At 50.3% G+C, this 15962-nt stretch overlaps 1 protein-coding gene across 1 annotated transcript; it reads left to right on the plus strand.

The window, feature by feature from the left end:
- Positions 1–271: 271 nt before the first annotated feature.
- Positions 272–12005, plus strand: LOC114583635 (2-acylglycerol O-acyltransferase 3-like). Its single transcript, XM_077917765.1, has 7 exons — positions 272–338; positions 1582–1689; positions 3562–3632; positions 3988–4192; positions 5756–5927; positions 10969–11171; positions 11723–12005. Exons 1-7 carry the CDS (start codon positions 272–274, stop codon positions 11875–11877), a joined length of 981 nt encoding a protein of 326 aa, XP_077773891.1. The 3' UTR covers positions 11878–12005.
- The last annotated feature ends 3957 nt before the right edge of the window (positions 12006–15962 follow it).

A 15962-nucleotide genomic window follows, 5' to 3' on the forward strand; every position in this document is an offset into this window, starting at 1 on the left:
GACAACATCCTCTCCTGGACAAGTGAGCCTCTTTCCTCCTCCTCCTCCTCCTCCTGCCCCACATGCTGCCCCCTTCCTGAGGGCACGGCTGAAGGGGAGCAGCTGGGCTTTGGGATGCAGGTCAGAGGCCACCTGTGCTGAACACACCTGTGTCTTCTCCCTTCTGCCAAGGCAGGGGCCCCTCCTGGCTGGAGTCCTGCTGCAGATCCCCCCCCCCACAACCCCCCCTGTGGATTTCCTCCCCCCCAGGATCCTGACCCAGGGTCAGAAGATGGCTCTGAAGAAACACCTGGAGGCCCTTAGTGTCCTCCAGTGGGTCCTCACCTTCTTCTTCTTTGGTAAGTTGGGAGCTGGGGGGGGAGGGAGGGGCAGGGGGTGCTCAGGGAAGAGGGGCAGCTTGGCCTCTTTCTCTTCCTGGGGCCATGGCCCTTGGGAGGTCCTCTGGCAGGCCAGGCCCCTGTAATAAAAGGAAAACTGCCCTTTTCCCATTATGGGGGACACAAGAGCCCTTAGAGAGTCCTTTGTAGGTTCTCCATCAGTCGGAGAAAAGAACAGAGGCCAAGCAGATAATATTGAGAAGCAAAGCAGCTGGTAAGCCTGATCTTTATTGAACTGTTGCAACAGGGTGCTCCCCTCACACGCAGGAAAGGAGGAGGAAAGGAGGAGGACCCCGAACCAAGGTGTGCCCGCCTTTATATAGACATTTTAAATTGGCCGCCCTGGAGTCCAAGACCACCCCCAGATACATCATGACTACATCACAGAAAGGGGTGGTCTACAACAGAAATCTGAGTGCATCGTTTACCTCCTGTCTGGCAGGTTACCTGTTAACGCTCACTTGATTGGATACCCTGGGGAGCCTGGCCAGTCTTTTGTAATGATAAATACTTAGTTCCTGGGCCAGGTCACAGGCTCACCCTATTCATACACAGACATACCCTTCAGACAGGATTTGTGAAGGAAAAGACAATGGGGAGGCTTTTCCATTTTTCTTCGACCTTGCAGAGAAATCGTTTGGTCAGTTTGGGGGTCAAAATGGTTTCCGGGCTGTTTTCCTGTGCTGCTTCAGACATGTGGTTTATATATTTATGTACGTGTTTACTTGGTACATTTATGGACATTTATTATATATATAAAAGACCTTAATTTTTTTTATTTCACCCCCCTCCCCCAAAAGCCAAACCCCCTCTTCTATTCAAAGCAGCTTTGGGCCAGGTGAGTCTGGACTAGGGAGTCAGCACCTCAGGGGGTTGGGCTAGATGGCCCTGGGGTGCCCCTTCCAACCTAACATGTTCTTCTGGGTTTAGGGGGGCTTCAGATCACATCCTCGGGGGTCCCGTGAAATTGGGGTTGTGGTCCAAGGCAGGGCCTCTGAATCCCAGCGCTGCTTGTGGGTAGAGTTGGGCGATATACTGTATCGGTATATCATAAACAACCAGTTTGAAGTCCACATTGTGATATTGGTTTCATATTTTTTAAAAATTTATTTATTTGGTTTTTCAAATCAGAATTTGGCAATCACATATCCAGCATACAACATAAAAACAAGATTCCACAGAATCTTCTCCCCCCCCCCCCCAGGTCCCTTCTTCTCCGTTCCCCTGGTCTACCTGTTCTTCACCTCCTTCTGGCCTATCAGCGTCCTGTATTTTGCCTGGTGGATCTTCGACTGGGATACGCCACAGAGAGGTGAGTTCGATTCCCCCCAACCAGGGCCGGATTGGGGTTTGATGAGGCCCTAAGCACTGAAGGTGATGGGGCCCTTTATATGTCCAGCTGTCCTTTGTCCACAACAAATTGTTGCTGTTTTTTTGTGTTGAATATATGCTATAAGGTAATTGACGGACCTAATAAGTATCTCAAGCCATGCAACCAGTCCATGCAGATCGTAAGGTAAAGGGCAATGGGAGCTCACCCCGTCACAGGGATTCGAACCGCAGACCTTCTGATTGGCAAGTCCTAGGCTCTGTGGTTTAACCCCAGCGCAACCCGCGTCCCAGATGCAGATCGTAGGTACCCTATATATAGAAATGAGCAAACCAGGGACAATTAAGGGAACAGGCTAGCAGGTGGGGCCCATGACTTACATCACAGGAGCCTACACAACACAAAACACTGTAGGTTTTATTGTATTTGTTTTTTATCTTATATTTCGGAAATGTACATCCAGGTTTTCCTCCTTTAAATTTTTGTGGGGCACTAAGCTAGAGCTTGTTTAGCTTATAAGTAAATCCAGCACTGCCCCCAACCCTACCTGGAGGTCAGGTGAAAGGCGCCTCTCCTTGTCTGAGAAGGGTGCTGAGCCCCACACCCAGACCCACACAGCTGGAGCTGCTGCCTCACCCTGCCCCTCCTCCTCCAACTCACCCCCTTCCCCTGGGGCAGCTTGCGACCATCCCAAACCTGTTTTCCTCACTGCTATTTACTGTTATCTACCGTATTTTTCGCCCCATAGGATGCACCGGCCCATAGGATGCACCTAGGTTTTTTTTTGGGGGGGGGGAATAAAGAAAAAATATATATTTCCCCCCAGGCGCTTGTGGGGCCGGCAGCGGGGAGAAGCGCTCTTCTCCCCACCGCCAGCCTCCAAACCATGTCGGGAGCTTGTGGGGCTGGCGCTGGGGCTCTCCAGGCGTCCTCCGGAGGGCGTCCCGTGCTTCAGGCTGCAGGCTGCTGCCCGCAAGCCTTGTGAGCCCATGGGAACTCCCCCGGGCTCGCAAGGCTTGTGGATAGCTTCCTGAAGCCTGGAGAGCGAGAGGGGTCGGTGCGCACCGATGCCTCTCGCTCTCCAGGCTTCAGCGAAAGCCTGCATTCGCCCCATAGGACGCACACACATTTCCCCTTCATTTTTGGAGGGGGAAAAGTGCATCCTATAGGGCGAAAAATGCGGTATTTTCCAAGACAGCTTCCAATAGATGACACAATGGCAGAAGGCATTTCATTTCTCTCTCTCTCACTCTCTCTCTGTATGGAGGGCAGAAAAATCAGCTGCATTTATTTATGTATTTATCATTATTTATTAAATTTTGCTATAAAAACACACACAAAATCCTGTAATTGACACGAATCAAAAGAACCCCCCCCCCAACAAAAATATAACATGGAATCAGAGTTGGAAGGGACCCCAAGGAGCATCTTGCTCCTCATGATTGATTGATTGATTGATTGATTGATTATAATTTTATTTATACCCTGCCCATCTGGCTGGGCAGCTTCCAACACACACACACACACACACACACACACACACACACACACACACACAATAATAATAAAACATCAAGTATTAATAGTAACAATCAGATCCTAAATAAAAAGTCACAATAATTTTAAAATAATTTATACCAAGTAAAGCAATATGCAATAATCCATTGGAATCCAATAATAAACACTAAAATTGAACATCAGCACATCATAATTAAATGAATTTTTAAGCAGAGGTCGGGTGGTCACCTGCCAGGGATTCCTCAGCTGTGATTCCTGCATTGCAGAGGGTTGGGCTGGATGACCCCTGGGGGGTCCCCTTCCAACCCCACAATTCTCTGACTCTTGCCTTCGCAGGTGGGCGCCGCTGTGACTGGGTGAGGCGCTGGAGAGTCTGGGAGCTCCACCGGGATTATTTCCCCATCAAGGTATGAGAAGGGGGCTGGCAGGGTCTCTGGAACCCCTGGAGACCAGATCACGGAGAAGGAGGAGGTGGTGGCGGCTGTCAAAGGCTGCTGGCCATGGAATCTGCGCATGCCACCAATGGAAAGCGGGGCACGCCTCTGAATGTGACATTCAGGTGTGAGAAGGGGGCTGGCAGGGCAACGGAGGGTCTGCCTTCCTCCGAAGGATGCCCAGGGTCTTTGGAACCCCTGGAGACCAGATCACAGAGAAGGAGGAGGCGGCGGCCGTCAAAGGCTGCTGGCCATGGAATCTGCACACTGCCTCTGACATTCAGGTGGGGGTCCAAATGCCAAAGGACTCGCCCCTCTTGCCTTGCAGCTGGTGAAGACGGCCGAGCTGCCCCCGACGCGGAACTACGTCCTGGGCTCCCACCCCCACGGGATCTTCTGCGCGGGGGCCTTTTCTGCCTTCTGCACCGAGGCCACGGGCTTCTCCCGCACCTTCCCTGGCCTCCGCCCCAGCCTGGCCACCCTCGCAGGGATGTTCCGCATTCCCATCTACCGGGAGTACATGATGAGCTTAGGTGAGGCCAACGGGGCGAGGAATGGTTGGGGGGTGGGGAAGTGGGGTGTCCCCTCCCCTAAGGACCATCTTCAAGAATCCTGCCTGGCCCATCCAATGGGAGGAACCACCCCACTCTCAGGAATGCCCTCCCAGAGCCCCTGGGAATAGAATTCCCCAGCAAGAATGTCTGTTTTTCCTGCAATTCTTCATTCCTATGCAAAAGAAAAGGGGCCTTTGTTTGTGCAAATGATGATGATGAGGATAATAATAATTATTATTTATACCCCGCCCATCTGGCTGAGTTTTCCCAGCCACTCTGGGTGGCTTCCAAGAGAATATTAAAGACACGATAAAACACCAAACATTAAAAACTTCCCTAAACAGGGCACCCTTCAGATGTCTCCTAAAAGTCAGATACCGTAGATTCTGGCATATAAGACGACTTTTTAATCCTGGGAAATCCCCCCAAAAGTCAGAGGTCCTCTTATACGCTGGGTATGGGTTCGCTGCGCAGCGGCAGCAAGTGGCAGGCTCTGCGCCAGGAGGAAGCTGCCCAGCAATGCTAAGCTCGCTTTGCTGGGCGGCTTCCTCCTGGTGTGGTGTGGAGCCCACCGCCCACTGTTGCTGCCCAGCAAAGCTGCCGCGTATAAGACTGGGCCTATAAGTCAACCCCCCAAATTGGCAGCTGCCCAGTCGCCTAATACGCCATAATCTACAGTAATTGTTTTTCTCTTTGACATCTGATGGGAGGTCATTCCACAGGGCGGGCACCACTACTGAGAAGGCCCTCTGCCCTGTAGCTTCACTTCTCGTAGGGAGGGAACCGCCAGAAGGCCCTTGGCTCTGGACCTCAGTATCCAGGCTGAATGATGGGGGTGGAGAAGCTCCTTCAGGTCTACTGGGCCTTTGAGGCCGTTTAGGGCTTTCAAGGTCAGCACCAACACTTTGAATTGTGCTCAGAAACGTACTAGGAACCAATGTAGGTCTTTCAGGACCTGTGTTATGTGGTCTCCCAGTCACCAGTCTGGCTGCCGCATTTTGCATTAGTTGTAGTTTCCAGGTCACTTTCAAAGGTAGACCCACATAGAGCACATTGAAGTAGTCCTGGTGGGAGATAACCAGAGCATGTGCCACTCTGGCGAGACAGTCTGTGGGCAGGGAGGGTCTCATCCTGCGTACCAGGTTGAGCTGGTAGACAGCTGCCCTGGACACAGAATTGACCTGCGCCTCCATGGACAGTTGTGAGTCCAAAATGACTCCCTGGCTGCGCATCTGGTCCTTCAGGGGCACAGTTGTCCTATTCAGGCCAGGGAGTCCCCCCACACCCGCCCGTCTCCCGTCCCCCGAAACAGTACTTCTGTCTTGTCAGGACTCAGCCTCAATCGGTTAGCCACCGTCTCTCCTCCAACCACTTCCAGACACGCTGATCCTTTGCCAGCGACCCCTTTGCCCTTCAATAGACTCGCAGAATTTCAGAGTTGGAGGAGAATCGCGAGGGTCCTCTAGTCCAACCCTCTGCAAAGCAGGGAACCCCTGGAGATGTTTCACACTCACAAGCACCTTTGCTTTCTCCCACTTCCAGGGGTGGTCCCGGTCAACAAAAGGTCCCTTGACTTCCTCCTGAGTGGCCCCCCCGGGCACGCGGTGGTCATCGTGGTGGGGGGCGTGTCCGAGATGCTGGACACCGTCCCCGGAGAGCAGCGCATCCTCCTTCACAGGAGGAAGGGCTTCGTGCGCCTGGCGCTCCAACATGGGTAGGGGCACCAAGGGGGCAAGTGGGGGTCCAGGGGGCGTGTTGGGTGCAGGTCAGCAATATCTCGGGCCTTGTGAGCATGGCTGTGCTTCCCAGTGGATTTTGCCCCAATGAGCAATTGCGAGGACTGAAGATCCCTGCCCTTCCTTGCTGTGTAATTTTTTATTACATTTTCCCTCCGTTTTCAGCTTTACTAAGCCTGTCTGGACACTCTGACATACATTTTGGAAACGTATGTCTAAATGTTTAGTTCTGGTCTTGAACTGTCCAGACTCTGCCAACTTCAAACAGGGTTGATTGTCTTCCCAAACGGTGATGGGGAAGCAACACTCCCCACAGATCTTTGGGCAGAAATCTTTGGTATCCTGCAGATACCACAGCACTCTCTTTATGCCATTCCCGGCAGTCACACTGGCTTTGTAGCTTCCCTGCTGAGCAGATTTGTAGCAAATGCTATGTCTGGTCTGCTCCATTGGGAAAGATACAACAAACTCCCTAGAGCTGACTGAAAGATCTCTGTGTTTTCGAACTCAGAACATTCCCCGAGCTGACTGTCTTTCACATAGCTCGTTTCCATGGGTGTTCTGACCCCTGCACACTCAGCCATCTTGAACTTCTCAAGCAACTGTTCAATATTGCCGTTCTGACTGAGCAAGAAACTTCCGTGCTCGGTTCTATCTACCTGGACGCCTAAGTACACCTTTAACGGTCCTAGGTTCTTGAGTTTAAAATGCTTTTCAAGTTCTTTGGCAAAACCTTGCACCTGTTTACCAGTCTTAGCCACATGTATGGTGTCATCAACAAACACCAACACTAGCTCCTCTGTCTCTCCTGAACCCTTCAGGTTGTTGTTGTTGTTTAGTCGTTTAGTCGTGTCCGACTCTTTGTGACCCCCTGGACCAGAGCACGCCAGGCACTCCTGTCTTCCACTGCCTCCCACAGTTTGGTCAGACTCATGCTGGTAGCTTCGAGAACACTGTCCCACCATCTCGTCCTCTGTTGTCCCCTTCTCCTTGTGCCCTCCATCTTTCCCAACATCAGGGTCTTTTCCAGGGAGTCTTCTCTTCTCATGAGGTGGCCAAAGTCTTCGAGCCTCAGCTTCAGGATCTGTCCTTCCAGGGAGCACTCAGGGCTGATTTCCTTCAGAATGGACAGGTTTGATCTTCTTGCAGTCCATGGGACTCTCAAGAGTCTCCTCCACCACCAGAATTCAAAAGCATCCATTCTTCGGTGATCAGCCTTCTTTATGGTCCAGCTCTCACTTCCATACATCACTACTGGGAAAATAATAGCGTTAACTATACGGACCTTTGTTGGCAAGGTGATGTCTTTGCTTTTTAAGATGCTGTCTAGGTTTGTTATTGCTTTTCTCCCAATACCCCTTCAGGTACAGGCAGCTATCTGCAAGACTCTTCCGGAAACTCATACTTTCCAAAGTTTCATTCAGACACAAATTCCAGTTTCTGGCCGATTGCTTGAGGCCATAGATGGATTTGTGTAACTTCCACAATACATCTGGCTTATTGCCCTTGAACCCTGGAGGAGGTAGCATGTACAGATCCTCCTTCAGATCCGAGTTCAAATAAGAAACATCCACATCAAAATGATGTACCTGACAACCCCTCTGGGCAGCAACTGCTAGTAGCAAGCACAGTTTCACTCCTAGAAGTTGGAGCATACACTTCAGTGTAATGCAGCCCTTTTCTCTTAATGAAACCTCTAGCTACTAGCCTAGCTTTGTACTGTGGTGCTCCTGTTGCTATGGGTTTAATTCTGTAAACCCAATGACAGCTCATGGCCTGTTTACCTGCTGGCAGTGTTGTGGTGGAGAACACACCTGGAGACTTCATTGAGTTCAACTCGTTCTCCATTGCCTCATGCCATTTCCTGGCTTCTGCCTGAGGCAACTCTTGCACTTCCTCAAAACTTTCTGGTTCACATTGAGCCAAACCAACCCACACGCTAGTGACTGAGAACCTTTTGGGCGGCTTCCCTTTCGTAGTGCGTTCAGAACGCCTTGGCACTACGTCAGATGCCCCCTCTCACCCTGAGGTACTGGGACCAGCATGTGTGTCCTTGTCCTCAGAAGACTCCCCCTCTGACTTACTGCGTCTTCTGAACTTAGCTGGACTGGTAGGAACTGGAGATGGCCATTCCTCTCCTGCTCCTGGTCAGGGACCTGATCCTCAGCAGGTTCAGTTACTAATTCTCCCTCTTCAGCAGAGTCAAGCAAACTCTGAGAGAATGTCAGGATTCCCATGGATGCCTGTCCACCCACTTTGCTCACAAAACTCAGCACTCCTGCTGACTAGAACCTGTGACTGGTTGCCCTCTGGATAAGCGAATCTCCACCCCTTTGTCCCTGGCTCATTCCCACAAAAGATCATTTTCTGGGACCTGGGGCCACCCTTCCTGCATTAGCTTTCGGCCTCACACCCAAACACACGAAAGAAATGTACCTTTGGTGTCTTACCATGCAAGAGAAAATAGGGTGCGCCCCCTACAACAGAGTTTTGCTTCTGCCCAGAAGCGTTGTGGTAAGCCTGAGTCGAAAAGCATCGCTTCCACCGCTTCCTGGAGCGTTCTGTTCCGCCTTTCTGCCACCCCGTTTTCCTGTGGTGAGTGCAGAACCGTCAACCTGTGACATATCCCTTTCTGCAATGCAGTGAACTCCCCACTGTGGTCTGACTGGAAACTGGAAACCCTCAGTGAGAATTGGAGTTCCACTGCAGTGACCCACTCCCTCAGCATGGTGGCAGCTTCACCCTTGTCTTTCAGAGGTATCACCCAGCTGTTTCTGGAGTAATCATCTGTCAAGGTTAAAACCTATTTAGCCGCACCCAGACTTGCAAAAAGGCATAAGGCCAAAATATCTGCATGAACTAACTCAAAAGGTTTCTTGGTTATGCTGTCAGACCTAGGATAACTGCTTGTTTTTACCTTTGCCTTCTTGCATGCTCTGCAATCCAGGAACTTAGCACATGACTTCATTTTGCATCCCTCAGTGCACCCTGGTATTTTTCTCACATATCCCCAATTGCAGTGGGACATCTTCCTGTGCCACAAATGATGACACATATAGTGAGTGGGAACATTTGCACACTGTGCCTGTGCTGACCCAGTGTTACCCTTACCTGCTTGAGATGTTTCCAGAATAGCCTGACATTCAACACTGAATGTTGTTCAGTGTTCCAGTCCTGCCCCTGGAAATAGAGCATGTATTATTCTCAAAGCAAACCTTAAACCCATCTCTAACTAAAGACACAGACAATAGACAGCATTTCATCCCTGGGACCACAAATGCTTCCAGTTCAGCCTGCAAAAAAGGAACAAAAACAGAGCCAACAGTTGTCAGCTGTCTCTTGGAACCATTGGCAAGAGCGACTGTTTTTCCTTCAGAAACAGCTCTGCAGTTCCACATTCGATCACCCAGCTCTGTACATTGCTCTGGTCGCTGTCCTTCACCGTTCTCATGGAAACCGCCAAATGATGTGACGTTGCGTCTCTGTCAGTTCCCCTGGGACCTTTCCTTGCGTTCCCACCGGTCCGTTCCCCTAATCTGGTTGCCCGGGGCAATGGCCTTGGAAGCATTCTGTGCAGCTTCCTTGGGACATTGTTTACGCAGGTGGGTTTCCAAGCCACAACGATAACGTCTCGTAGCAAAAGCCTTCACGGTGTCCTCTTTCACTGCCCCCCACTCTTGGAAGCAGGACTGCCCGGGCCAGCGTGCCCCTCTCTCTGCCGATGTTCCTCCTCATCGCATAGGCGACCCGAGACAAACTGCAACGTTAGGTCGGCAGGGGGCATGGCTTCTAGAGTTAGGCACAAATTGTCATAACTCTTGTCTAGTAAGCTCAGAAGAATGTGAACATTCAAATCTTCTGGAAAATTCACCTTTAACTGTCTCAGTCAGTATAACACAGCCACCATTTTTGTCACATGTTCTCTGATGCTGTCCCCCGGATGTAGCCTCAGCTCAAACAAACTTTTGGTGACATGGATCTTGGCTCCTGCTGTGGTTCTGTGATGGACCCTCTCAAGAGCCTGCCAAATCACCTGGGCGGCTGACTCCATAACCTGTGAGTTATGAGCCATAATGTGCTGGTCCCAGGGGGGATAAGGTACTATTACCGTAGCCCAAGATCAGTCCAGAGTCTCTAGCAGGGTAGACGATCACTGGAAGAGACGCGAGGTCCGAGACATGGAGCCGGGCGGGGTAACAGGAACGCTGGTAGGGCAGAAGCAGGAATCCAGGCGAGGAACAGGAACACCGGAGAGTCAGAAACAGGAAGCCGGGCGAGGAACAGGCACACTTGGAGTGCAGATCAAGGACTGGGTAAGCAGATACACCACAACGCCGTTGCTCCCGCAACCTGGGACCGGGCTGCCTGACCTTTATCTTCTTCTAAGGCCGGGGGCGGTCCCAGCCCCCAGAAGCCCCGCCTCTCTTGGCCTTAAGGCGAGCACTCCTCCTGGGAGACACCAGTTCCCTTCGCCTCTCTGCCCTAAGCCTCTGCAGTTCAGGAGAGGCCGAAGGGTTACTGGGCCCCGGGGGAAGCTCACCTGTAGCCACTGAGTCTTCCAGCACCTCTGGGGCCAGAATGGTTTCACCTGGTGCCTGCTCTTGAGTTTCCTCAGCATCTAGGCCTTGCCCCAGTTCAGCCGGCCCTGGAGGCGGGGACTCCTGTGCCGGCTGGGATTCCTCCGGATCGCTCTCAGACTCGGAATCCCAGGCCATCACACATAACTTTGTCTGTTGAATGTCTGTTTAGACTGCGAACAGCTGAAGTGCTTTGGCGTCCAGCACTCTTCCGATGCGCCGTTCTGCTCCTCCTGGCTTCAGCAGAGTATAACAGATAGCGTGTGTGTGTGTAGGAATCAGAGGCATGCAGAGAAACCCTCATACGCAGCTCCTTCTAATCTAAGAAGCGGTTTATTGTACAGCACCAAAATAAATCAACGACCCGGGAGAGTGCACCGACATGCTGTCTCTCCCTCTCTCAAAACAGAAAGTAAATCCTTCCTCCTCTTCCTCCTCGCAGGGCTGACCTGGTGCCCGTTTACACCTTTGGGGAGATTGACATTTACCGACTGATCCGGTTCCCCGAGGGCAGCTTCGTTCACCGCCTCCAGCTCGGTTTCAAGCAGCTGATCGGCTTCGCCCCTTGTCTCTTCAGCGGGAGGGGCCTCTTCTCCAGCACCTCTTGGGGGCTCCTGCCCATGGCTGCCCCCCTCACGGTGGTGGGTAAGGACCCACAAGGCTCCCCGTCCCTTCCTTAGCCTTCGCCCTGCACCCCAAAATCCCCCCAACTCACCAACCTGATTGCAAAGAGCCATAAACTCTTCAGCATCGTACAAAGCAGCAGGTTCTGGTGCATCTCCCTTTTGCCCTCTCTTCGAACTGAATCGGAGACCTGTGGAGTTGAATGGGACCCCCAAGGGTCATCAAGCCCAACCCCTCTGCAGAAATCAAACGAGCCGCCTCGTTTTATGGGGCTTGCTATGGAGGGAGCTGCCATTGTGTGTGTGTGTTCACACACACACACACACACACACACACACACACCGACTTCCTTCTCCCCTTCCTTGGAGGTTTCTAAGCAGAGGTTGGTTGGCCATTAATCAAGGGGTTGGGCTAAATGACCCTTGGGGTCCCATCCATTCCTGCACTTAAGCCACCCCTGAAACCCAAGGCCAGGGTGCAAAGCTGCTGGGGTGGGGAGGCCCTGGCTGCCATGGGTGGGGGGCAAGGGGCAGAGCAGATCCCCCAACCACCCATGCTTCTCCTTCCTGCAGTGGGGAAGCCTATCCCGGTCCCGCTCCGCCCGCGCCCCACCGAGGACGAGGTGAACAGCTTCCACGCTCTCTACGTCGAGGCCCTGAAGGAGCTCTTTGACGCCCATAAAGAATCCTGCGGCCTCCCGGCCTCCCAGCAGCTCCTCATCACCTAGAGGGACCCAGACTTGACCCGAAGCAGCATCAGGGGACACAAGGTTGTGATGGGGGGAGACACGCGGGAGTCTTTGTTCCCCCATCCCCATCTGCACACACCGTTTCCAATAAAAGGCGCCGTGCCTGATGTCTGATTTTGGGTCCTTGGTGCCCGAACCCCTTTTTGTGCCCGCCTGCAGAGCCCAAGGCTGGTTGTCTCATTCACACATGCATTATGAAGGCACGGTCTGCAGGGCCCGGCAGCCAGAGAAGCAGGCCGTGGCCCTGTTAGAATACCTGCTCCATGACTGCAGTCATGGGATTGTTGTCTTTTACATGACGGTGTATGTTTTGACTCCACAGAGTGGGAAGTGACGGAGACAGGATGTTTGTGTTCTGTGAAGTGGGACTATTGTCCTTTGTTCTTCCTCTTTGCTGTCTGATGCTGGAGAGAGAGGGAGCCATGTTGCAGTGCTCCGTGTGTGTTTATATGTAAATAAAGTAGATTAGCCAAAATGCTGAGTTCTGTTACGCATGATGTGCATACTCTGCGGATCCCTAAGTGTGGCGGTGTCGGTTGGCATCGGTCCGGGCTGAAGAAAGCCTTTGAAGCTCCCGGACAATCGATCAGGAGGGAGAGAACATGCCAGTCGGGCATGTTTCTCTACCAGGGTCCTACTCGGGTGTAGGCCGAGCTCCTGACAGGCCCTGAATCCATGGCGCTGGCTTGAGGGGGCTGCCCACATGCCCTCCGGGTGAGCAGCTAGGAGCTTGCCTGTCTGCAAGAGAAAAGATCATTTGGACATGCAGGCCTAGCTCTTACTCAGAAAACGGGGGCTGTTACGGAAATTACAGGGGGGGCACATCTTTAAAGTTAAATATTAATAATATTATGCCTGAATGTATCCTTTCAACTTGACAGCTCAGGGAAGTTACCTAGCTTCAAAATAATATAAAATCATCTCCTTTCCCAGTCCCCCCCCCATTCCAAAGCTATTTTCCCCTTGCAAAAGGACTCCAGGAAGTTCTCAGAGGTGACAATTGCTGGGCTCATTGTTAGCCAAAGGAAGCCAAATCTCATCACCTGACTCGCCTCAGGCTCCAGACATGCAAAGGAACTTCTATTGTACTTTTGGGTGGTGGGTACTTAAGACATATTTGTCTATGCTAATCTTGTACCTGAGTCTTGCCCTGCCATGTCTGCTTATGATAATCTTGTACCAAGGACTTGTCTGGGCATGTTTGCCAAGGTTAACCCCTCCCCTTTTGTGACATGTCAGTGATGTAGCAATGATGCTGTACGAACTGTATTAGGGGATATGGTGGGAAAGTTTTAAAAGTTGGGGTTCAAAATTTGCTATTTGAACCTACTGCGCAATAAACTTTGGTCTACAGCTATTTGCTCTGATTGGCTGGACTCCTTCCTTTCTTCCACAGGGACCCGCGGGCTCTGCCCGATGAGCTGGGGGACTGAGCAGCCTCGCACCCAGATTTTTCCTTAACAGGGGCCCTGCTCTTTGGCCAGGAAAAAGAGGGAGGGTAAGCTGGGCTTACTGCCAACCTAGCAGTTCGAAAGCACGTCAAAGCGCAAGTAGATAAATAGGTACCACTCCGGCAGGAAAGTAAACGGCGTTTCTGTGCGCTGCTCTGGTTCGCTAGAAGCGGCTTAGTCATGCTGGTCACATGACCCGGAAGCTGTACGCCGGCTTCCTTGGCCAATAAAAACGAGATGAGCGCCGCAACCCCAGAATCGGCCACGACTGGACCTAATGGTTAGGGGTCCCTTTACCTTTAAGCTGGGCTTGGGGATCTGTTTTCCCAAGGGGCTCGAGGACCCTTCTCTGACTGCAGGAGCAACGCAGGACATGCCTGGGTCGGGTGGAGGCAGGGCGGGGGGGGGGGGGTGCCAGGAGTCTCAGGCCAAAGGGGAATGGGAGAGAGTGCCGTGGTTCAGCATTCCCCTTTGCCCACCCATCGTGTGCACTCTGTGCATGCCCCGAGGCAACCCCCAGTTTGCACCCTGGTTTTGAGTGGAAATCTGGGTAGTTATCCCCCGAGGTCCTCATGCAGGTCAGAGAAATAAATGCCAGCAAAAAGCGGCTGTTCAGCCCCATCGTCCTTTTGTGGTTGCCAAGGTGACTTGAAATCTGGGTACCCCTGGTTGCAGTGCACCCCGCGAGGTCCTTTCCCCAGTCAGGATAAATCAAGAAACCGCAGCCAGGTACAGGAAAGCAAGAAGCAGCTATTAAGCCTTGTCTTTATTGTTGCGATAAGATTTCAACCTCTAAGCCCGGAAAGAATAAGTCCCAAACAAAGGCATGTAACTCCTTTTAGAAGTTACATTTTCCCCCTACAATTCATTTCAGAGAAGCATCATTCAAACCTTATTCTTCACGGCCAAAATATTGGGAGATTTTGGAACAGGAGGGTGACAAACTGAAACTGCAGAGTTTTGAGAAATTAGAAGATAAAGTGCGAGATTGGCTTCATTACTATCAAATAAGGGAGGCTTACAATTTGGACAAAAAAAATGGCTTCCAGGTGGAAAAATCAAAATTGGAAACAGAACTGTTAGATCCCAAAACTAAGATATTATCAAGAATGTATAACTTGCTGTTGAAATGGAATACTCAGGATGAAACGGTTAAATCTGCTATGATTAAATGGGCACAAGATGTTGGACATAACATAATGTTTGCTGACTGGGAACAGTTGTGGACCACAGGTATGAAATTTACGGCATGTAATGCCTTAAGAGAGAATATTATGAAAATGATATACAGGTGGTACATGACACCAGTCAAGCTTGCAAAAATCTATCATTTGCCCGACAATAAGTGTTGGAAATGTAAAGAAAATGAAGGTACATTCTTTCACCTTTGGTGGACGTGCCCAAGGATTAAGGCCTTCTGGGAGATGATCTATAATGAATTGAAAAAGGTATTTAAATATACCTTCCTGAAGAAACCAGAGGCCTTTCTCCTGGGCATGGTTGGCCAATCGGTGCCAAAGGAGGATAGAACTCTCTTTATGTATGCCACAACAGCAGCAAGAATACTCATCGCAAAGTATTGGAAGACACAAGATCTACCCACCCTGGAAGAGTGGCAGATGAAAGTGATGGACTATATGGAATTGGCGGAAATGACTGGCAGAATCCGAGACCAGGGAGAAGAGTTGGTGGAAGAAGATTGGAAGAAATTCAAAGACTATTTGCAGAAACATTGTAAAATTAATGAATGTTAGGATGATGTTGGATTGAAATGAAACGGCTTTAGCAACAAGGTTAAAAAGAATATGTAAAAATGGATTGATAATCAGATGAAGATACGAAGTTTTAATATGTTAAGATATAGAATTAAGATAAAAACAAAGAGGGAAAGGATTTGCTGAATTAACCATGTGAACTGGAATACAAAAAAGGGAGGTGTGAGGAGGTCAGGAAACAAGTAAACGAAATATAAGACATGAAAAGATTGATTTGTTTTTATTATTTTTTTGTTTTTTATGTATTTTGTATTTTTTCTTTGTATTTTTGTACTTTCTTTTTTTATTCTTATTTTTTCTTTTTTATTCTGTAACTTTGTTTTGTCTGTAAAATTTCAATAAATATCATTTTTAAAAAAACCACAAACCTTATTCTTCACCTTAAAACAGGTGGAGTGACAGACAGACATTTGAGTCCATTACCTGTCAGCTGTCAGTCAAGGTGTCAGTGTATTGCCTGCCTTTTCCTCTCGGAGCAAATATTTTACATTCCTTTTGGCATTACAGTTATGTCAGCTCAATTCTGCTCATCCAGTCTCTTGTGCCAATATTGTGAGTATACAGTATGATTTTTCTGTCTTTCCCTTTATCAGGTGTTGCCCATTGACAGCTGAGAGGAAAAGGTCCGAGTAGGTGCTCTTCTGCTTCTGGGATCATGGCCACTCCTGCTCTGCCCAGCACTGCGGCTCAGAAACACTTTATTTATGCTTTTGTATTTCTTGTTCTACCCTCCTGTACAAAATAAAACAGTTTGTTTGGATATTTACAGTGTTTTTCCATTGCTTTCCATTCATATAATAGGGTTTTATTGACTTAAATGATGATTTCCACAAACCTG

The sequence above is a fragment of the Podarcis muralis genome, chromosome 13, assembly GCF_964188315.1.
Source record: "Podarcis muralis chromosome 13, rPodMur119.hap1.1, whole genome shotgun sequence".
NCBI classification, from domain to species: Eukaryota; Metazoa; Chordata; class Lepidosauria; order Squamata; family Lacertidae; genus Podarcis; species Podarcis muralis.

What these genes read in the sequence shown, in the direction of transcription:
- LOC114583635 (XM_077917765.1), top strand. Translation starts at nt 272, where the DNA reads ATGGCTCTGAAGAAACACCTGGAGGCCCTTAGTGTCCTCCAGTGGGTC. An exon ending in CTGGGATACGCCACAGAGAG is followed by an intron (nt 1,690 to 3,561) that starts GTGAGTTCGATT and finishes TTGCCTTCGCAG; the next exon opens with GTGGGCGCCGCTGTGACTGG. An exon ending in CGCCTGGCGCTCCAACATGG is followed by an intron (nt 5,928 to 10,968) that starts GTAGGGGCACCA and finishes TCCTCCTCGCAG; the next exon opens with GGCTGACCTGGTGCCCGTTT.